This window comes from Doryrhamphus excisus, chromosome 10, assembly GCF_030265055.1.
Source record: "Doryrhamphus excisus isolate RoL2022-K1 chromosome 10, RoL_Dexc_1.0, whole genome shotgun sequence".
NCBI lineage: Eukaryota > Metazoa > Chordata > Actinopteri > Syngnathiformes > Syngnathidae > Doryrhamphus > Doryrhamphus excisus.
The window spans coordinates 4,979,750-5,002,454 of record NC_080475.1 but is presented as its reverse complement, the minus strand read 5'-3'; the positions used below and the strand labels follow the sequence as shown (position 1 = coordinate 5,002,454).

The 22,705-nt window shown below is 43.7% G+C and overlaps 3 protein-coding genes across 7 annotated transcripts in view; 1 reads left to right on the top strand and 2 right to left on the bottom strand.

The window, feature by feature from the left end:
- Positions 1-22,705, top strand: part of alg2 (ALG2 alpha-1,3/1,6-mannosyltransferase) — a 98,590-nt gene that overhangs the window by 67,963 nt on the left and 7,922 nt on the right. For 2 of the 5 annotated variants that reach the window (XM_058084487.1, XM_058084488.1), the window contains 6 exons: positions 404-478; positions 8,564-8,735; positions 8,806-8,943; positions 9,025-9,192; positions 11,408-14,869; positions 15,594-16,162. In XM_058084487.1, coding sequence (XP_057940470.1) covers positions 8,565-8,735; positions 8,806-8,943; positions 9,025-9,192; positions 11,408-12,148 — 1,218 coding nt within the window. In that variant the 5' untranslated portion in view covers positions 404-478; position 8,564 and the 3' untranslated portion in view covers positions 12,149-14,869; positions 15,594-16,162. The other 3 variants (XM_058084484.1, XM_058084486.1, XM_058084483.1) reach the window with 3 other exon arrangements.
- sec61b (SEC61 translocon subunit beta) lies at positions 2,941-7,984 on the bottom strand. The gene is made up of 4 exons (XM_058084503.1): positions 7,824-7,984; positions 7,358-7,455; positions 5,509-5,613; positions 2,941-3,277 (listed from the first exon to the last, which is right to left on the bottom strand). Exons 1-4 carry the CDS (start codon positions 7,824-7,826, stop codon positions 3,190-3,192), a joined length of 294 nt encoding a protein of 97 aa, XP_057940486.1. The 5' UTR covers positions 7,827-7,984; the 3' UTR covers positions 2,941-3,189.
- LOC131136776 (phospholipase A and acyltransferase 4-like) lies at positions 12,834-15,699 on the bottom strand. The gene is made up of 4 exons (XM_058084009.1): positions 15,628-15,699; positions 14,616-14,739; positions 14,225-14,526; positions 12,834-12,923 (listed from the first exon to the last, which is right to left on the bottom strand). The coding sequence occupies exons 1-4, from the start codon at positions 15,679-15,681 to the stop codon at positions 12,834-12,836; spliced, it is 570 nt and encodes a 189-aa protein (XP_057939992.1). The 5' UTR covers positions 15,682-15,699.

The window sequence follows — 22,705 nt, the reverse complement described above, 5'->3', positions numbered from 1 at the left end:
CCTCACGGGGGTCGCGGGGGGGTCTTGGGGGGCGAGAGGTGGGGTACACCCTGGACTGGTGGCCAGCCAATCACAGGGCACTCACATTCATATACCCATGGTCGCCAATTAACCTAGCATGTTTTTGGGAGGAAACCCCACGCATGCACCGGGAGATGGCCGAGCGTGGAATCGAACCCTGATCCTCCTAGCTCTGAGGTCTGCGCGCTAACCACTCGAACACCGTGCCGCCCCACATGAAGTTCAATTGAAGTAAAAATTCACTCTGCCGTGTGGAAAACATCTCATGTGGGACCATCAAGGTTACATTTCATAAAACTTTCAATGTCCCGTTGTTTGGTGCGCTCGTACAATTTCGGCCAACTTTGTAACATTGAAAACGTTTTTGTTCTTTGTCTCGTAGATGCCGTCTGGTAGTCATTGGACTCGGCATCGGATCGTCCCGTGTCCTGACTGACAGCCACTACTGCAGCTCAAGGTTGGTTGACTTTTTTTTTGTTCCATAACCCTCAGGTTGAAAGAGAGAAAGCTTTCTCGCCTTTGCCATCAAAAAAAAAACAAACATGAATGCCACTTCTGGTGCTGCATGGTTTCGTACCATACTCCACATATTCGTCATCAAATCTGCCGAATTAGCTGGCTGACTATTTGATGAAAGGAGGACAGCTGGCATTGGATACGGCCATCTGCATCCTGGTAGAAAATGGATGGATTATTATGAATAAAGTTTTTATATTTTGAATGTTAGTTTTGGTAATGTTTTACTTCAAAATGTCAGTGAAAACATTCATTCATTTTCTACCGCTTATCCTCGCAAGGGTGCTGGAGCCTATCCCAGCTGTCTTCTACCCTGGACTGGTGGCTCAGCCAATCACAGGGCACATATAGACAAACAACCATTCACACTCACATTCATACCTATGGACAATTTGGAGTCGCTAATTAACCTAGCATGTTTTTTTGGAATGTGGGAGGAAACCGGAGTACCCGGAGAAAACCCATTCAAACTCCACACAGAGATGGCCGAGGATGGGATTGAACTCAGGTCTCCTAGCTGTGAGGTCTGCATGCTAACCACTCATCCGCCGTGCAGCCCGTGAGTGAAAACAAATCAAAATAAATACATACTTTATTATCTAGTCAGAAATGACTGCAAATCAGATGCAGTCATCAAAAGAACCACATCTGGCTCCCGGGCCATAGGTTTCCTACCAGTGCTTTTCAAACTGGGGGGCCTGGCGTTATAATGGAGGCTCCCATTAACACGTTTCATTATTAACCTTTTAGGTACCATTTTTTTCAAGAAAATATTCACTTCTGATATTACAATTTCATCAGTATGACCCGAAGCAGGGGTGAGCAAACTTCGGCCCGGGGGCTACATGTGGCCCGCCAAGTATTTCAACTTTTAAACATCAAAACTGGAAACATGACTTAAGTCAGATGTCTTATTTCGTTAAAAAAAAAAAACAACAACAAAACTGTAAAATTAAGTGACAATAAAATAATAATAATGGATTAATGCAATAATGGATTAAACTAAATTGAGTTAATCTGACTTTAAGTTAATCGGACCGGTGCCACATACTGCTGTCAGTTCAATATTCTACTTTTCTATATTTCATAAACACCGATGAAGCATTGCGTTGACGATGTCGCGGAGAGTTTACAACGTCAGGTCGTCAGCCCCCTGGGCGGGCCCCGCCTGCAGCCCCCCCACCACCCCGGCACTGAGGGACAGCTTAGCCGCAGCTCCTCCATATTTAATTGTTATGTTGAATTATTCTGGCTCGGTGCCGTGTTGTGCCACCGTGCATTGGGCCATGGAGTTCACCATGTGTGTGTGTGTGTGTGGGGGGGGGACAGGGACGACAGGGAGCGGTAGGATAGCGCCCGAGTTTGCCACGAACACCGGGGGCCTCTGGGAAGGCAGAGCCATAGCAACAAAATGAATTAATGAACAGGGCCCAAATGCTACGTTTAACACAACCAACAAGCTCTATCTTCAACACACACACACACACACTCACACACACACACACACACACACACACTCACACACACACACACACACACACACACACTCACACACACTCGGTGACAGCTGGTGGTTTCATATTCAACATTCTGCTAACCTGGCGATGCAAGTTGGGCCCAAACTTGGGTTTACAATACAAAAACATGGCAGCCGCTCATGTATGTAATGTTACCTTCAGGTTCTCTTAAGTGTAGGAAAACTGCTAATTCTTTTGTAGTCATTGATTATAAAGACGCTTTTTACAATCATGGCTAGTTATTAGCTTCAGTTGCTACTATATAGTATTGACACAATTCAATGGACGCAAGTAGTAATAGTTGAAAAGAGTAGTCTGCAGCGCCCCCCTCAGGAGACAAGCAGTACCAACCTCTATGAGTAAATAGTGTATGTATTTGACTTGGGATGTTTTCATTCATTCATTCATTTTCTACCGCTTTTTTTCACGAGGGTCGCGGGGGTGCTGGAGCCTATCCCAGCTGTCTTTCGGGCGAGAGGCAGGGTACACCCTGGAATGGTCGCCAGCCAATCACAGTGCACATATAGACAAACAACCATTCACACTCACATTCATACCTATGGACAATTTGGAGTCGCTAATTAACCTAGCATGTTTTTTTTGGAATGTGGGAGGAAAACCGGAGTACCCGGAGAAAATCCACGCATGCAAACTCCACACAGTGGATTTGAACCCCGGTCTCCTAGCTGTGAGGTCTGCACGCTAACCACTAGACCACCGTGCCGCCCCTTGGGATGTTTTTTACTTTTTAAATGAAAGTGCTGAGATGCATTCAAGTGCTGAATTCTACTTTGATTAATCATTCTTTCAGTGTTTAGCTTAGCTAAATTAGCCTAAATTGTTATTACTTACAAAATGACATCACAATTGATTTTTTTTTGTTTTTTATTGTACAATAAAAATCACATTTTGTACAAATACTTTTAACAAAAAAGAAAAAAGTATTCAGGCTGCAAGGAGAAATAACGTCCCGGCCTTTGATCGGCAGCCGATAACAAACATGGACGATAACGTGAGCGTTGAAAATGTCTTACAAGTTTTTCCATGCTTTGTAGTAGTGGAAGGAGATGATGGGGGGTCTGCGGTTTGGTCCTGGTCCGAGGCGGTCGTCATCAGGTGTGAGGGGGGTGCGGGGTTAAGAGCGGGTGTATTTACCCCAGATGTGAAGCATGAAGACGGAGGCGATGAAGAGCAGGCTCATCACCAGCACCGGCACCGGCCCGCTGTTCCAAGACATATTAAGAGTCATAAACCATAATAATCCTTTTACACAGAAGTTGCGTTCACATTGCCGGTAAAAGCCGCCGTCGACAATTGTCCCGCTTTGGAGGTCGTTCGTTTGACGGGCATAAGAAAGGGCGGGACTTTCTGATGAATGTCTTGTTTTTTTTTGTCCAATTGTAAAAGATAGTAATATGACAACATTAGAGACACGACTGTATGAAAAATATGGGGCTGCACGGTGGTCTAGTGGTTAGCGCGCAGACCTCACAGCTAGGAGACCCGAGTTCAATTCCACCCTTCCGGGTACTCCGGTTTCCTCCCACATTCCAAAAACATGCTAGGTTAATTAGCGACTCCAAATTGTCCATAGGTATGAATGTGAGTGTGAATGGTTGTTTGTCTATATGTGCCCTGTGATTGGCTGGCCACCAGTCCGGGGTGTACCCCGCCTCTCTCTCGCCCCCAAGACAGCTGGGATAGGCTCCAGCGGTACAGAAAATGGATGCATGGTACTTGGTTGCTGTGGCAGAATGCAGGTTAATCCTGTCATGCTTTTATATTGAAGCTTACTTTGCACTGAACAGGAAGTCATTGTGTGCATGTTTCATGTTGCTCTTTCGTGCTGCTTAGCAATAATGATGAAGTTAACAAATTGATTGATTAATTACTACGGTTTCCTCCCACATTCCAAAAACATGCTAGGTTAATTAGCGACTCCAAATTGTCCATAGGTATGAATGTGAGTGTGAATGGTTGTTTGACTATGTGTGCCCTGTGATTGGCTGGCCACCAGTCCGGGGTGTACCCCGCCTCTCGCCCGAAGACAGCTGGGATAGGCTCCAGCACCCTCGCGACCCTTGTTAAAATAAGCGGTAGAAAATGAATGAATGAATGAATATGATATTGTGTAGGTTGCATTGCGGTCGAGTGGTTAGTGTGCAGACCTCACAACTAGGAGACCTGGGTTCAATTCCACCCTTTTTATGACCTTCTACATACAGTTTTTAATATTATTAGAGCCCTCTAGACATAGAATAGCACCCCTATGTCCACTTTTACACTAGTAGAAATGAGAAAATAAGCAATTTAACATAAATAACATGGTGTGTTTCAATAAATGTGTTGTAGTTATAGCTGGAGTATTCCGGGTACTCTGGTTTCCTCCCGCATTCCGAAAACATGCTAGGTTAATTGGCGACTCCAAATTGTCCATAGGTATGAATGTGAGTGTGAATGGTTGTTTGTCTATATGTGCCCTGTGATTGGCTGGCCACCAGTCCAGGGTGTACCCCGCCTCTCGCCCCAAGACAGCTGGGATAGGCTCCAGCACCAGCACCCGGAAAAAGCGGTAGAAAATGAATGAATGAATTTCTACTACAGTACGCTCTTTTGCACTCTGTGTGTATGTCAGGGGCCCCGCCTCCGCCCAGCGAGACTGTTCGGAGGTGCGAGACGAGCAAAACAGACACGGCAATATTATGGAGTTCATGTTCAACGTGCGATTAATTAATTACGACTTGTGAGGCACCCTAGGCGCTAGCCGCCCCTCCCCTCGTTTGTCCCGATGATGAGCTTCTCTTACCATTCGACACAAAAAAAAAAAATGGCCGACCTTTAACCGCGATTCAAGCCGAATAAACAACGCCTCGGAGTGTACAAACAAAAGTAAGAAGTTTGAAATGGTTTCTCATTAGCTTTCAAGTCCGAGGGCTTTGTGGAGTGGCTCATTTTATTGATGAGCAACTGACACGAGGAGGGGCTCTCATCCCTGAAGGAGGGGGGAAAAAGGGGGTGGAGGGGTGCAGCATCGCTACGCAACAGCATCGCCATGCCAACCGTCTCCTCCCTTCCCCGCCTGTCAGAAGGCTGTAATTGAGTTGACCTTTCAGAGTGGCTCCTTTAATGAAGCTTTGCGAGCGCCGTCTAACGCGGGGAACAAACGCGCACTCGATATACAGCGGCGTGCGGGGAGTGTGCCCTCCTTCGACGCCAGGAGACACGCACTCGATAAGCAGCACAGCGCCATCGATCAACCGCGTCCGCCTGCGACCAGGCGATGGGATGCTTTCTTTAATAATGGGCAGGATGGCTTGATGTCGGAACAGGAAGTTATGGGACTTTTATGCAAAGTTTCCACACATGAACATATCTCGGTTTCATGCTACGTTCGTACGTTTTTGTTCATATTTACCTATGAACAAGTGTGGCTGCAGATTGTTACAATACTTACACTTTGAGGCCCGGCGAGTCCTCGGTGTAGAAGCGCCACATTCCACCGGTACCAGCAGACCCGGTGGTCCTGGCGCCACTGCGGGTACCGCTGCTGGTTGCTTTCCTGTGCAACACACGGACAAGTATATGTAGACTGAGAAAACTTTATTTTTTTTGTTTTGAGTAGTAATAAAACTACAAAAGATTACCAAAAAAATTCAAAAAACGAATTGGCAATACTTCACACCTATGAGAATAATCATATAAAAAAGATACTTTTGTGTTGAGAATAAATTTGTTCTACTATGAGAAAAGGTGGGATTCTAGTCAGATCACAGTAATTTTACAATAATAAATCTAGAAAAAAAAACCTGAAAAACCGTCTCATTATATTACTCTCATAAAGTTTATTCTAATAAAATTGCAACTTTATTCTCTTAATATTTTGAATTTATTCTCATAAAATTCTGTTTTTTTTAATTTTCCAAAACTATTTAAAATTTCCTCTTGTAAATTTTCTCCTCATAATTCAGGCTTTACTTCAATACATTCTTATTCTTGTAATATATTTTTTCCTGAAAAACCGTCTCATCATATTACTCTCATAAAGTTTATTCTAATAAAATTGCAACTTTTTTATTTTGAATATTTTGAATTTATTCTCATAAAATTAGCGCCGTTTTTTCATTTGTTTTTTTTTTATTTCAAAGTATTTAAAATTTCCTCTTGTAAATTTTCTCCTCATAATTCAGGCTTTACTTCAATACATTCTTATTCTTGTGATATATTTTTTCCCCCTCACCTAATTTTCCAAAAAAAAAACAAATTGGCAATACTTCACACCTATGAGAACAATCATAAAAAAAGATACTTGTGTTGGGAATAAATTTGTTCTACTATGAGAAAAAGTGGGATTCTAGTCAGATCACAGTAATTTTACAAGAATAAATCTAGAGAAAAAAAGCTGAAAAACCGTCTCATCATATTACTCTCATAAAGTTTATTCTAATAATTTTGCGACTTTTTTCTCTTAATATTTTGAATTTATTCTCATAAAATTAGTGCCGTTTTTTCTAATTTTCCAAAACTATTTAAAATTTCCTCTTGTAAATTTTCTCCTCATAATTCTGACTTTACTTCAATACATTCTTATTCTTGTAATATATTTTTCCCTACAAACCTAATTTTTCAAAACGTACAACTGCATTCTTTGTTTTGGTTCTCATATTACGACTTAAAATTTTTCTTCATGTTACTTTACTCTCCTATTTTATCTTAATATTTTGACTTTATCCTTGTAAAATCACGGCTCATTTTAGCCGTAAGCATTATGTACGTTCAAAAAGAATCAATGAATTTTGTGATGACAAATCATGTACATCATTATGCTCCGTCTCGTCAGTGGAGCCCCGGCTACAGCCTGTGATGATGGGGCGTCATTTGACCAGATTAAAAAGATGTTAATGAAGATGCTTGGTAATGACTTCACAGTGAACCCTTTTGATTGGGCACCGATTATCCCCCTAGTGAAACATCTATCTGGCATTTTAATCTAAACGTAGCGAGAATGAGGCTGTTTAAAAGCAATCATGGTATGATCAAATCATAGGGGGAGGGGTCAATTATGATTGTCTGGGAATGGGTGTTTGTGCAGGTAAATAATAGCTTTGACATGATTTGTCTGATGGAATCTATGTTATTTTATAGTTTCATAAGCATCCGCTGGCCTCATATTGTAACATCTGCTTAATTGTGCATTTATTCTCACTCGAGTTGACCTTATTGCTACTTTTGTGCATAATTCTAAGATGTTTAAAAGTCCAAATTAAAGCTCTGTGGACATGTTTAGTTTGAAAGGCTGTGTGTACCTCTGCCGGACTGTGGATCCTGCTGCCCTGGGGGCCACTGTCTTACTGGGGGAACGGCTAGAAGCCCCAACGTTGGTTGCACTTGCAGCTGGTCCAGGCTGTGGTGGAAAAAACGATAAAAAATTAAATCTAATATCAGTATACATTTATTTACCAATATACATTCCTACTGCTAAGAGATGACTCGTCAACTTGCTAGTATTTCAAGCTAAACTGAACAGCACTATACTATCAATTGCTATTTTATATTCACATAAAGTCTCAAATATATGCATGATGCACATTAAATTATTTAATCTTGCGTTTTATGGAAGTTATAAGTGCTTTAATTTCTAGTGGGGAAAGCCACGTATACATATGTTAAGCTAATGCTAGCAGGTTAACAGATAGCAAAAGAAAATTTGTATTTAAAAGCACGTCGATTTGTCTCAGAAGAAAATAAGCAGATGAAGGCTGCGGGTCTTACCATCTTGTTTTATTTGTTTGAAGCGAGCTGAGTCCCTGAGCACTTCTCCCGATAATGTCCACGTCAAATGATGGGATGGCAGTTGTGAATGGAGTGCTCAAAACTTGAGAAGGGACCAGCAAAGCTGACGCTAGTCGAAAAAAGGACACGACTGCAAAAACTTCGGACCTGTATAGGTGGCCAAAAAGATGCCTGTGAATAACTCAAGTTCGATACCAAATTATTAAATGCAAACCACACCAAATGAGATTTAGTTAATATTTTTACTAATATATATCGTTTTTTAAAAATTATAAATGGTCGTATATTTGATAAAATCATCAAGTATTTGTTTTTTTTTTATTTGTTAGTCGGCAAAAATAACGAACCTCTATGCCGTTCTGGGTGACGTGTCTTCTATGAGACGTGTGGTTCTCAATGGGGAAACTGGCGCCATTTTGGCGCAAACAGGAAGTCCGTCGCGCTTTATCGCGAGAGTGAATTTAGAGCCACTATGGCGGCGTCGCGTGTAGTTTCATGACAAGCAGGTTTGGCGAGAGCCCACCGAAACGAGTCACATCACTGGTCTCAACTTGGATAAGATATCAGAGAAGGTAAACAAAAATGTATGAAAATAACGTGTAAATGTGCCTTCGCTGATATCTCTATTGTACGCGTAGTTTTGAGAACGGCTAAGTTGTAATGTAATGTAATTGATTTGAATGGACATTTCATCTCCATGTGTGTATATGTATGTACAGGATGGTACAGGTGGTTTTTCTACATCCAGACCTTGGTATAGGTGGAGCGGAGCGCCTGGTTGTTGACGCTGCTGTCGCTCTAAAGTCTCAAGGATGTAATGTCCAAATCTGGACTGCCCACTATGACCCGAATCACTGTTTCTCTGAGACCCTTGACCCAGACCTACCTGTGGTAAGACCAATGTGCTGTGTCCCTTGCTATTTCTTTCACGCGTAAATTATCCCTCAATTTCTTCTGCCAGGTGTGTGTGGGTGACTGGCTGCCCACCAATGTTTTTGGTTACCTCCATGCCCTGTGCGCTTACCTGCGCATGATCTACGTGGCGCTCTATTTGGTTTTCCTGAGTGGCGTGGAGTACGATGTCATCTTCTGTGATCAAGTGAGTGATAAGCTACGTATGTACGTTAATGCCAACTACAGTATACTACAGTATACTTATGTACTCTCAATTCCATTCTAGGTGTCGGCGTGTATTCCGGTACTGCGACTGTCCCGTCGTAGGAAGAAGGTTTTATTCTACTGTCACTTTCCGGACCAGCTACTCACTCAAAGGAAGTCGATGCTGAAGAAGATGTACCGTGCTCCCATCGACTTCCTGGAGGAACGCACCACTGGCATGGCTGATTTGGTATGTAGAGGGGTGTGGGATTTTTTTTGTCTCCTATATATTGCGAAATGAGGCTGCACGGTGGTCGAGTGGTTAGCGTGCAGACCTCACAGCTAGGAGACCTGAGTTCAATTCCACCCTCGACTGTTTTTTTTTGGAGTTTGCATGTTCTCCCCCGTGCATGTGTGGGTTTTCTCCGGTTTCCTCCCACATTCCAAAAACATGCTAGGTTAATTAGCGACTCCAAATTGTCCATAGGTATGAATGTGAGTGTGAATGGTTGTTTGTCTATATGTGCCCTGTGATTGGCTGAGCCACCAGTCCAGGGTGTACCCCGCCTCTCGCCCGAAGACAGCTGGGATAGGCTCCAGCACCCTCCGCGACCCTTGTGAGGATAAGCAGTAGAAAATGAATGAATGAATGAATGAGTTCTCCTCCTATTTTGTGTGGAAGTGGTAACTTTTTGGCTTCTTATTTTGTCTTTCCCCACTCTCAGTGATCTCTGTGTGGAGTTTGAATGTTCTCCCCGTACATGCCGCGTTTCTCCGGGTACTCCGGTTTCCTCCCACATTCCAAAAACATGCTAGGTTAATTAGCGACTCAAATTGTCCATAGGTATGAATGTGAGTGTGAATGGTTGTTTGTCTATATGAGCCCTGTGATTGGCTGGCCACCAGTCCAGGGTGTACTCCGCCTCTCGCCCCAAGACAGCTGGGATAGGCTCCAGCACCCTCCGAGACCCTCGTGAGGATAAGCAGTAGAAAATGAATGAATGAATGAATGTCCTATTTATGATTACATCTACTATATTGGGTCATAGAAATGTCAAGGTGACTATAGGGGTGTTATTTCATGTCTGGAGGGCTCTGACAATGTGAAAAAATATATCTAGAATATCGTAAACAGGATTTGTGTGGGGAAAAAATAAGGTAACTTTACAAAAAAAATGTATTAATTAATTAGCCGAGTGGTTAGCGCGCAGGCCTCACAGCTAGGAGACCCGAGTTCAATTCCACCCTCAGCCATCTCTGTGTGGAGTTTGCATGTTCTCCCCGTGCATGCGTGGGTTTTCTCCGGGTACTCCGGTTTCCTCCCACATTCCAAAAAACATGCTAGGTTAATTAGCGACTCCAAATTGTCCATAGGTATGAATGTGAGTGTGAATGGTTGTTTGTCTATAAGACAGCTGGGATAGGCTCCAGCACCCTCCACGACCCTCATGAGGATAAGCGGTAGAAAATGAATGAATTAATTTCTGTAATAATACTACAATATTACATGTTTATGCATTTATGCAATAAAAAAAAGGCTTGAGATTTCTCTCTTCGGCTGTTTAACAGTCCTTGAACGCACCATACGTGTGTGAAATGACTGGCGACGATGACGTGACTCGGATTCCATCAATTCGTGTGCAGGAAATAATTGGACTCAGACTCTATGGTGCTTTCCTTTATTCCAACACAGAATGCTAGGAACAGACTTTCTGGAATTTTCTTTTCTCCTTTCTTATTTCCTATATAAGAACTAAAAAAAAAAGTGAAAATATTTAATCTAATCTGTTTTTTACTGCTAATCCTCTTAGGGTGTGTGTTAGAGCCGCAACAATTAATCAATGAATTGATGATTAATTAACTTTCTTGATTTTATTTTTTCTTAGTCATCCATGAAAGCAGACATATTATCTTTGTGTTTTTGTGTTTTAACTCTGTGTGTTTATCTTATATTGATTTGGTCCATCCAGGGCAGGGGTGTCCAAAGTGCGGTCCGGGGGCCATTTGCAGCACATTGTAAAGATTTTTTTTTTTTTTAAAACAACAAAAATTGATAAATCAGCACTAATTTCCAAAGAATACAGTCACAATATTAATTAGTTAATTAATTAATTAGTTGTAATATGTCAAACTAAATAAAAATGTGGAAAAATGTTTACTGTTTGGGGAATATATTAAATAAATATTATGGGAATAAAGTCATAATTTGCGAGGATCATTTAAGAATGCTGAAATATTTTTGTATATATGTACGTATTTATATATATTATTTATTATGCTGTATTATGCAGTATTTATTATGCTGTACACAATGTCAAATCCCTGGTCTAGACCTTACTGATTACTAAGCTTCAGATGAATTGACAAATAATGGTTATTTGGAGTTCTTGTGTGTCGCTCTTATTTTGAAAAGCCCTGCTGTAAGTTTTAGAAAAACCGCCTGATGCATTTTTACTTCCTCTTAGATTCTGGTAAACAGCCAGTTCACCGCAGGAGTCTTCAGGGAGACCTTTCAGAGTCTCAGAGGGGTCCAGACAGACGTCCTCTATCCCTCCCTCAACACGCGCACCTTTGACCGGCCGTCCACCGAAGCACACGTCCTGGAGGGGCTCCTCCCCGAGGGCACCAACCACCTGTTCCTCTCGCTCAACAGATACGAGCGAAAGAAGGACTTGGGTTTGGCGCTGAAGGCCCTGGCATCTCTGAGAAGCGTCCTCCCCGCGGCCCGAAGCGCAGGTGTTCACTTGGTGGTGGCGGGAGGCTACGACGACCGAGTCGGCGAGAACGTGGAGCACTACACGGAGCTGAAAGGCCTGGCATCGGAACTGCACTTGGAGGACTGTGTGACTTTCTTGCGTTCCCCCTCGGATTCCGTCAAGGTGGCGCTGCTGCGGGGGAGCCACGCCGTGCTCTACACCCCGAGCAGGGAGCATTTCGGGATCGTCCCCGTGGAGGCCATGTACTGCCGCTGTCCCGTTATCGCCGTGAACTCTGGTGGGCCCCTGGAGAGCGTGGCGGATGGAAAGACCGGCTTCCTGGTCGAGCCCACGGCAGAGGCTTTCTCCAAGGCCATGGAGAAGCTGGTCATGGAGCCACACCTCCGTAGGGACATGGGAGAAGCTGGCAGGAGGAGGGTAGAAGATAAGTTCTCTCTTTTGGCCTTCTCAAAGCAGCTCTACGGCTACGTTGTCGGCCTCAGTCGCTGACGTCAACACTGAAGGTATTTTTTTCTGGAATGAGCGGAAGTTTTGGAGTCTTCATCTGGCTTGAGGGGTGGAGTTTTAGGAGTTAATTAATCAGCGTTTCCTTAGAAGGGTTGCCGAGGAACAGAGTTCCATCCCAATTATGAAGACACTACAGCAACCAAAATCTATTGATTCATACATTTACGTTTTTTTTCTCCAGCATCTTCATGAAAGCAGCATAGTTCTCCTCAGCTCGCACGCCGTCCTAAATCAATAACCAGGATGCTTTCCTCCACTTCCTGTCTGCTCAGAGCTTTCTTCCAAAGACGCTGGCCTGCTCCGTGACTCCTGCCGCTGCACGGAGGTTATTAGCAGATGATAGAGCGTCTTTGGCTTCATTAGAGGTCTGCATGGTGGGCAGAATGCCGCTGTCTGGGTCATCATGGAGGAGAATACCAGAAGGTCATTGTGTCTACGCAATGGCCTCCTCAGGCCCTCCTCCCTATTGTACGGACACGCTCTTATTGACATTCCAGCAGTCTTAATAAACCAGAAGACACACACACACACAAAGTTTCTAACAGCCGCTTTGTCGGAAACTTTCTTCTTTCCTTTTATTGTGCCACAAAAAATATGGCCTTTACTGTGAAAACACGTTTTTCAAAGTAAAGGATTTTGCGAATTAGGGAAAATTGATGGTGAGCGCTTAGGTTTCTGTCTCCATCCGCTGCTGCATAATCAGTTCGAGATTCGCGGTTGTGTCGGCGTGGTCGGCGTTCGTTTTCTGGAAGGGAATCTGAAAACAGGAAATGACCATCAACGAGTTGCCTTCTTAGAGTTTTGGTGCAAGTAAGGACTTAAAAGGATAATTTGGATTTGGATTTGGACCGGAGTGTAGTGCATCCACGGTGACTTACTGGTGGTTCCAGTTCTGGTGGGATTTTTTGTGATGGGGAACATAGTTCCGGGGAGTTGGTGGAGCCACTTAAGTAAAGAGTTTGGCTTCTGAGAACAATATGCGTTCAGAAGAGTACAGTAAACCTCGGATATATCGGACTCGGATATATCGGAAATTCGCTCACAACGGACAGATAAAAAAGAACCGATTTTTCTGTAATGCATTTCCAATAAAAATTCATTGCATATATTGGATTTTTTATAACGGATTTTCGGACAAAATCTCCAGTCCCGTTCCAATGCATTTCCATTAAATTTCCCTCGCATATATCGGATGGCCGCATCGTGGCGCTCCGATTCGCCGAATCGTGACAGGCCGCTATACGACGTCATTTGCAGCGTTGGAAACATAGTCAAGGAAGTGCCTTTTTATAACGGATAAAATCCCATTTACGCATATACCGGATATAAATCCGATATATGCGTAAAACGGACATTTTCCGGTATACGCATATAACGGATTTCGCTTATATCGGACAAAACCAGTGGGAACAATTGAATCCGGTATATCCGAGGTTTACTGTAATAATACATTTGCATCACTAAAATGCCTCTTCTAAAAAAAAAGACCTCACAATTTTCCTCCGCTTATTCGGGTCCGGATCGCGGGGGAAGCCCAGACTTCCCGGTCCCCGGCCACCTCCTCCAGTTCCACCGGAAGGACACCAAGGCAGGCGTTCCCAGGCCAGCTGTGAGACATAATCCCTCCAGCGGGGCCTTTTCCCGGCTGGACATGCCCGGAACACCTCACCACGTCCAGGAGGCATCCGGACAAGATGCCCGAGCCACCTTAACTGACTCCTCTGGATGTGAAGGAGAAGCGACTCTACTCTGAGGCCCTCCTGGATGGCTGAGCTCCTCACCCTAGGATTTTGAGGTCTTATTATTTATTTTTTTGTGATGCAAATGTTTTGTTTTGTTTTTTTAACTCATTTTGTTTTGAGAAGCCAAACTATTAAGTGTCCTCACAAACTAACCAGAACTACGTTCCTCATCACAGAAATCCAACCAGAACTTGAAGTGAGGGGGTAAGTCATCGTTGATGCACAACACTACTGACCTTTAAACCTGAACCTCTTACATTGCCCCTCAGAAATATTAGAACAGTGGACATTAATCAATACGCGGAATCGAACCCACCTGGGTGCAAACTGCCCGGCCGTAGCGAACAAATGTGGCAAAATGCTCGCTGTTGAAGTTGATGAGGTCGTATTTGAACTCCTGGTTGAGAAACGTGTGACAGCGATGCATCATCACATCCAGCGTGGAGGGAACCAGCTGGTGTTTGTCATTGTTGACCCGGATGCGGATTCCCGCCGGCACTCTGATGTCACAAATGGGCTCAGAGATGATTGTGGTCTTCTTCAGAACACCGTCACCTTTGGACCTGGGGAGCATGAGCTGCATGAGGCTGCGGCACGCTTTTTGCGTCATGTTCTCATCTTTGAAACAAGGAGAAAAAGGACAAGCATGGCAAGATCATTCTTACTTTCACTTTACTTTCACTTTAAATCATATTTCACTCGCTCACCTCCAACTCCAAAATGGATCACATGACCTTTTCCCATATAAACTCCCCAGAGAGACAACCCCAACCATGGATTGACAAACTCTATCAGGTCTCCAATCTCCGCTGTGGACACTTTATTATCAATCTTGGGAGAGAAATTGTTCAAATGAGCAGACTTGTGAAAAGCAATTAAAAAAATAATCCACCAGAGGGCGCCGTAGGACCCAGAGTCAAGAGAGAGGCTGACGTCATTGCAGCACCCCAATAAATTAAGCGTAACGTATTATGTAAAAAAAATCATAGAGCATTGCTACATATTTGTATATTGCTGATGTATACCTTTTCGGTGCTAAGTTGCTGCGTGATGAGTTTAGTGTTCTTAGTAAGTCAGACTCTGTTATTTTATATTATGACCTGAGTAACTCTAATAGCTTGTGATTGGCTCCTGCCCGAAAGAAAGAGCTAAATTTTTCTCACTGACTAGCGAGCGGGACAGTATTTAAACAATTAGTAGCAGTCTGGAGAGAGAAATTGTTCAAATGAGCAGTCGTGTGTAAACATTTGTGAAAAGCAATTAAAAAAAAACAGTCCACTAGGGGGAGCCATAGGAGCCAGAGTCAAGAGGGAGGCTGACGTCAATGCAGCACCCCAATAAATGAAGCGCAACGCATTATGTAAAAAAGTATTGCTATTGCATATTTGTATATTTCTGAGGTATACCTTTTCGGTGCTAAGTTGCTGCGTGATGAGTTTAGTGTTCTTAGTAAGTCAGACTGTTGTTTTATATTATGACCTGAGATTTCCAATGGGTTGACAATCTCGTTACGAGTGCATTAATAGCTTGTGATTGGCTCCTGCCCGAAAGAAAGAGCTACATTTTCCTCACTGAGTAACAAAGTAAAAGCGTTAGCGATTAGAACTAGCCGCACCACTGTTGCATTATTTCAAAATAAGAGATTGTTTATCTGAACTTACTTCTTTGCTTCTTTCTTTATGAAGACGTTTGATCGAAACGCATAAAATACAAGCTCACCTGTCGCCACTTCATTGGAGAGAGAACGCTGTCCCACGTTCCCCGTCGAGCCATGGTTCATGAGCTGAGGACAACCAAGGAGTAAAGAAGATCATTTCTATGCTGATATCAGGTTGTATAAAATCCCTAACGTAGCCTTGGCTGATGCAGCTGGAAGATAGGCAGCCTAATATGTTACCTATTAATCTATTACATGCTTTGTTATTCTTACATGTAACAAATAATTGATTTCCACCAAAGCTCAGATGCAAACAAACTAATGTTGATCTTGCGTTGAGCTTTAGTGATTATTTGTTCCGTAAGGTCTAATTAGTGCTTGGAGCCTTGATTTGATTTAAAATACATTTTAGTAACATAGTTGAAGTAGCATTAGCGTGATTCTGTCTGTATGTATGTCTGTATGTATGTGACTTGGGGACTAACAATGCATTGGTTTAACAAGTGTACCTATTTTAGGGTCCCTAGATGCCACCCCCGCCAGACAGTGGAAAAGTGCATGAAAGTCAACAAAGAGGCTGTACTGTACAATACGCAGGTAATCCACCATTTTGGTTTGCAAGTGCTATTTATTTATTTGTTTTTTATGTGTATGACCGCCTACTCATGTATCCTACCTACTGTATCCAAACTTTTTCTACCGAAAAATCACCAGGATATGTGTGCCACTTGGAGCTTTTTTATTTTGTAAAAAAAAAACATACTTTAGCTACAGTATGCTAAGAAGTTGTACTGTGTATATACTAGACTACGGGGTTTTATAGAATACTTTTGGTCCTTTTGAGTCTTCATCGAGCACCTGTGAGTCAGTAAAACTTGAGTCTTTGTTGTCTGAGTCAGTAAAATTTGAGTCTTTATTGTGTGAGTCAGTAAAACTTGAGTCTTTATTGTGTGAGTCAGTGAAACTTGAGTCTTTAGTGAGCACCTGCGAGTCAGTGAAACTCTAGTCTTTGTCGAGTTACCCATGAGTTAGTGAAACATGAATCTTTGTCTAGTACCCGTGAGTTAGTGAAACATGAATCTTTGTCTAGTACCCGTGAGTTAGTGAAACACGAATCTTTGTGTAGTACCCGTGAGTTAGTGAAACATGAATCTTTTTCTAGTACCCATGAGTTAGTGAAATACGAATCTTTGTGTAGTACCCGTGTGTTAGTGAAACATGAATCTTTGTCTAGTACCCGTGAGTTAGTGAAACTTAAGTCTTTGCCTAGTACCCGTGAGTTAGTGAAACATGAATCTTAGTCTAGTACCCGTGAGTTAGTGAAACATGAGTCTTTGTCTAGTACCCGTGAGTTAGTGAAACATGAATCTTAGTCTAGTACCCGTGAGTTAGTGAAACATGAATCTTTGTCTAGTACCCGTGAGTTAGTGTAAAACGAATCTTTGTCTCGTACCTGTGAGTTAGTGAAACTTGAGTCTTTGTTTAGTACCCGTGAGTTAGTGAAACATGAGTCTTTGTCTAGTACCGTGAGTTAGTGAAACACGAATCTTTGTCTCGTACCTGTGTTTTAGTGAAACTTGAGTCTTTGCCTAGTACCCGTGAGTCAGTGAAACGCTAGTCTTTGTCTAGTACCCGTGAGTTACTGAAACATGACGTGAGTTAGTGAAACTCGAGTCTTTGTCTAGTACCTGTGAGTTAGTGAAACATGAGTCTTTGTCTAGTACCCCTGAGTTAGTGAAACATGAATCTTTGTCTAGTACCCATGAGTTTGTGAAACTCGAGTCTTTTTCGAGTACCCGTGAGTCAATGAAACTCAGGTCTTTCTTGACCGATCCTGAATCGTGTGAGTATGTGAAACTTGAGTCTTGTTTGAGCACCCGTGAGTCAGTTCGATTGATTTGAGGCTTTTTCCAAGGATCTAATACGTTTCTACAAATACAGGTAGAGTAACAAGTAGCACATTGGTTACCTGGTTTCCTTTAGCTAGCTGTAGTAGCGGTGAGTAAGTGAACGTGTTACCCGATTCAGTAAAAACTAGCGTCCATTGTCTATTTTGAAGTACACGAAGCATCACGGGTGAACATGTCGGTGAAACGACATGACCATACGTTTTATTACCGACACCAACTTTCCCCTGGAAAGAAAGCACACACAAAGAGAGTGTAGAAATTCCGAGTGAAGAAAGTCCAAGTAGCAGCGGATCGGGAGGAGGCGTGGGTGTCCGCCTGGCCTCCCGGTGCCCCGTGGTGGGGTTCTTATTGAGATCACCGTGTGTCTGAGTGACAGCGATAACCAGCACCCAGGTGCCACCGGCACACGCCGTTTAATTAATTAATGAGACCGCAGGCTTGCTTTTCTAATTCCAACCATCCGGCTCGGGCCGAGGGGGGGTCGGAAGGGGGGGGGGGGGGGGTTGCATGTGCTGTAGATAGGCCTGCAATGTTAGTGTAGGTGTGTTTTCAGGCGAGGAAAGCAGAAGATGTATGTGCGGCTGCTGGCTCTATATCCGTTTTCCTCGGCACTTCTGGGACCTGTTCTCCTTGTTAGTGTTGGAATATTAAATATGTGTGGAATATTTTTACTGCGTCTCATGATTGGGAGTTAATCATGGGCTAAATGAAGATGATGATGATGATGAGAATTACAGGGTTAGTACATCAATTCCTGCTCCCCGTGTAATAACCAGGTCATGGACTCATGGCCCAGAAAACATGGCGCGAGTTAGCGAAGGTGCTTAGTGCAGCACACGTGTCTCGTTATGAAGAAGAAGCTTGTGTTAGTAGATGAGAATTAACAAGCTTTTATTTTTAGATTGCTCCCGTGTTCTCCTGTGTTCTTCTCGGAGACAGTCAGTAACACAAACCAAGAAATAATCCAACAAAACAACGCTTCTTCTTTGGCTTGTGAGACTTATTCTAATTTGGTAGACATCATTTTGACGCTACATGTGTTCCATACTGACATAAAGTGGCCATAACCATTTTTGGTCACTCTCCGGCCACCCCACTGGCCACCCCTACAGTTGGGGAACAACTTTGACAAATGCGACAGAACATTGGTTTAGCCTAACCACTGTTTCCACCTGAACGCATTTCACTGCAGCACACAACTTTACGTCTTGCATGAACCGCAAATGGTAGCTAAGTTTTCTGTGTAAACAAGTGGGCATGTCAACCGCCATAACCGGTTGAGACAGACGGCCGCCCCCACACAGAGAGAGGGTGGAATTGAACCCCGGTCTCCTAGCTGTGAGGTCTGCGCGCTAACCACTACACCGCCGCCGTGCCGCCCTATTTTTGACATGATTATTTCAAAAAGTTGTATCGTGACTAGGGCGGCACGGCGGTCGAGCGGTTAGCGCGCATGCTAACCACATGCTAACCTAGCATGTTTTTGGAATGTGGGAGGAAACCGGAGTACCCGGAGAAAACCCACGCATGCACGGGGAGAACATGCAAACTCCACACAGAGATGGCCGAGGGTGGAATTGAACCCTGGTCTCCTAGCTGTGAGGTCTGCGCGCTAACCACTAGACCGCAGTGCTGCCCTATTTTTGAAATGATTATTTCAAAAAGTTGTATCGTGACGAGGGCGGTATGGCGGTCGAGTGGTTAGCACGGAGACCTCACAGCTCGGAGACCAGGGTTCAATTCCACCCTCGGCCATCTCTGTGTGGAGTTTGCATGTTCTCCCCGTGCATGCGTGGGTTTTCTCCGGGTACTCCGGTTTCCTCCCACATTCCAAAAACATGCTAGGTTAATTAGCGACTCCAAATTGTCCATAGGTATGAATGTGAGTGTGAATGGTTGTTTGTCTATATGTGCCCTGTGATTGATTACCCCGCCTCTCGCCCAAAAGACAGCTGGGATAGGCTCCAGCACCCCCCGCGACCCTTGTGAGGATAAGCGGTAGAAAATGAATGAATGAGTTCTCCTCCTATTTTGTGTGGAAGTGGTAACTTTTTACTGGACTGGTGGTCGCATGCACGGGGAGAACATGCAAACTCCACACAGAGATGGCCGAGGGTGGAATCGAATCCTGGTCTCCTAGCTGTGAGGTATGCGCGCTAACCACTCGACCGCCGTGCAGCCCGGCATCCATACAGTATAGTGTATATTAAATATAACAAAACATGAGCCGCCTTCACATTCCGTGCATGTGACAGGAATTCCCAACATCACTATGATGACAGCACCTGCGCTAAAGTAAAAAAATGATCTCCATTTGTATTCACATCTCATCATTCAAACGCGCTTTTAAATGCAGAATGTTTGTATTTCATTCTTTACTGCCCCCCCCCCCCTTTTAACTATCCAAATACACTAAACTCCTCCCCATAAATGGGAAAACTGCATCCCTCACAACCGCAAAGGCAAACAAAGTCAGATATGTGGCATCCCAGGAATGATTTACTAGCACCGAATAAAAGTCCATGCTCTGTGGAAGATCATAATAAAAACATTTATGGTCTCTGATTGTGGAATATTTTACACACCGGAGCGTCCACAAAAAATAACTTTTATAGCCCGAGAAGGAGACGCCTTACGACGTGTTCTGCGTTGTATGTTGCAGTTTAAAACATCGTAAAGCTCCCGATATTTAACTCACAGTAGCTTTATTAATAAGACTATATATTTTTACCAGCAAAAAAAAAACACACAGAATGCACACAATAGCCAATCCAATAGCAGGATGTGCTTCCTGTGTGCATTGTTTACATGTACAATACGCAATATAATTATGAGTTATTATCCGTCACGTCGTCGCCTCTTTCTTTTCTTGACAGGCGTTAGCTTCGTCAGCCGTCAGGTCTCAAAGTTCACTCCATTATTTGACACGCTGCTTGTTGTCGCTCACAAATCAGGATGGAAAAGTCAAGGCTCCCCCAGGACTAATTGAGACGGGGGGGGGGGGGGGGGGGGGCGAGGAAGCAGAACTTGATTTTTCTGTCCTACCTCGGGCCGGCTTGTTGAGAATGCGTCCCCTTGTGCAAAAACGGGGCCCCACTTGCGGCCCTGGAAGAAATAATTTCACAGCACAAACAAATGGTATTGTTTCATACATTCATTCATTCATTTTCTACCGCTTTTTCCTCACGAGGGTCGCGGGGGTGCTGGAGCCTATCCCAGCTGTCTTTGGGGGAGAGGCGGGGTAAACCCTGGACTGGTGGCCAGCCAATCACAGGGCACATATAGACAAACAACCATTCACACTCACATTCATACCTATGGACAATTTGGAGTCTTGTTTCATACATAAAAATATTATTTAATATTTGCTTTTCTCCATGAATGATAAACTACACAATGCTAACTACACAATGCGTTTGTGTGTTTTTTCCGGGGTTTTTCCCCACATTCCAAAAACATGCTAGGTTAATTAGCGACTCCAAATTGTCCATCGGTATGAATATAGTATAGAATGTGAGTGTGAATGGTTGTTTGTCTATATGTGCCCTGTGATTGGCTGGCCACCAGTCCAGGGTTTACCCCGCCTCTCGCCAGAAGACTGCTGGGATAGGCTCCAGCACCCCCGCGACCCTTGTGGGGATAAGCGGTAGAGAATGAATGAATGAGTTCTCCTCCCATTTTGTGTGGAAGTGGTAACTTTTTGGCTTCTCTAAATGTGACTGTAGGGGTGTTATTTCATGTCTAGAGGGCTCTAATAAAGTTAAACACTATTTAGAACAGGGGTCTCAAACTCAATTTACTTGGGGCCGCTGGAGCTAGGGTCTGGGTGAGGCTAGGCTGCGTCAGGTTTTCCTAAAAAAATAAATAAATAAATAAAAATATATATAATTTATTAAAAACAGAAAAAATAATATACGCTAGCTCGCGTATGGGCGGGGCAAAATGGCGTCAATTGTGTCTGCAGCTTTGAGATGTCATTTCTGGGTACATTAAACCATACTATTAAGGCGGGGGCCTCAAACTGGCATCCTGCGGGCCACATTTGGCCCTCGGGCCGCAAGTTTGAGACCCCGGATTTAGAAGGTTGTAAACAGGTATTCCATGCTCTAATGATGAAAATATTGTATTTGTAAATACGCAGTTGGGTCTGGAACCGATTAACGACGATAAACGAGAGTCGACTGTAATTTGATTATGATGAGAATAACACACAAGAAAAAAATAAACATTTAAAAAATAAACAGTAACTCAACTAAATCCGCCCAATCCTGGTGGGCGGTGGTGGAGGGTGCGGGTCGGGCGACAGGGGAACAGACCTCCCGTTGAACTTGGCCGTCTTCCAAGCGCTCATTTCGCTCGTTAATCTGCCGCAAACGAGTCGGTCACGCCGCCTTTTAAACAAACACATTAACATTTGAGAGACCGAGCGCATCCATTCTTTCTGTCCTGCTGCTGCATCTTTGTGATCCAACTGTCAGCGGGGACTTTCTTCATCCAAGGTTCGAGTCCGAGGGTGTGTGTGTGTGTGTGCCATTCCCATCCCTTTGCACCTGTGGCCTCGAGGCGCTCGTCGAAACAGACCACAGGTGTGACACCGCATTGCATTGGATGTCAATCATCACTTTGACGTGTGTGTGTGTTGAGAAACAATGCTTCTTTGATTCTTGGTGTTATGTTAACGCTGCATTATGTGTCTTAATGTGTGTGTGTGTGTGTGTGTGTGTGTGTGTGCGGCTGTTAGATTGAGCTGTCACGTCGGCAAGCAGCAGATGAAGATTAATGGAGCGAGCAAACAATAAGAGGCTGGCAATGATCATGAATATGCTAATTGGCCAACACACTCACTGACATGCACGTTGTGTGTGTTTGTGTGTGTGTGTGTGTTTGCGTTATGGGAGGTGATGCGGGTTCTTTTGGGACACACCTAAAAAAAAAAAAAAAGGAGGGTGATGGACAGGTTTGGTGTACATGAACGAGTGTATTAAAATGTGTGTGTTGTAATGAGAGGCTGATTGTGAGGAAAAAAAAAGCAATAGATGGACGGATCTATTCACTGAGAGGAGGATGCGGGGGTGTGTGTGTGTGGGGGGGTCCTTTGTTGTCTTGTCCCATTTTGCTGGTTCTCAGGGGTGCTTCCTGTGTTTGTTTGCAGCCATTGAAAAAAAAAAAAAATTCTCTCTCCTCACGTCTCATTTTTACTCCCACCCATCTGGGTCACCCCCTTCCCTGG

Coding starts and splice junctions, on each gene's coding strand:
- LOC131136776 (XM_058084009.1), bottom strand. CDS start 15,681: ATGGCTCGACGGGGAACGTGGGACAGCGTTCTCTCTCCAATGAAGTGG. Junction 14,740..15,627: donor CTCCAATGAAGTGGCGACAG/GTGAGCTTGTAT, acceptor TTCTCTCCCAAG/ATTGATAATAAAGTGTCCAC. Junction 14,527..14,615: donor GATCCATTTTGGAGTTGGAG/GTGAGCGAGTGA, acceptor CTTGTTTCAAAG/ATGAGAACATGACGCAAAAA.
- sec61b (XM_058084503.1), bottom strand. Junction 5,614..7,357: donor GGATCCACAGTCCGGCAGAG/GTACACACAGCC, acceptor TGTGTTGCACAG/GAAAGCAACCAGCAGCGGTA. Junction 3,278..5,508: donor GACTCGCCGGGCCTCAAAGT/GTAAGTATTGTA, acceptor GTCTTGGAACAG/CGGGCCGGTGCCGGTGCTGG.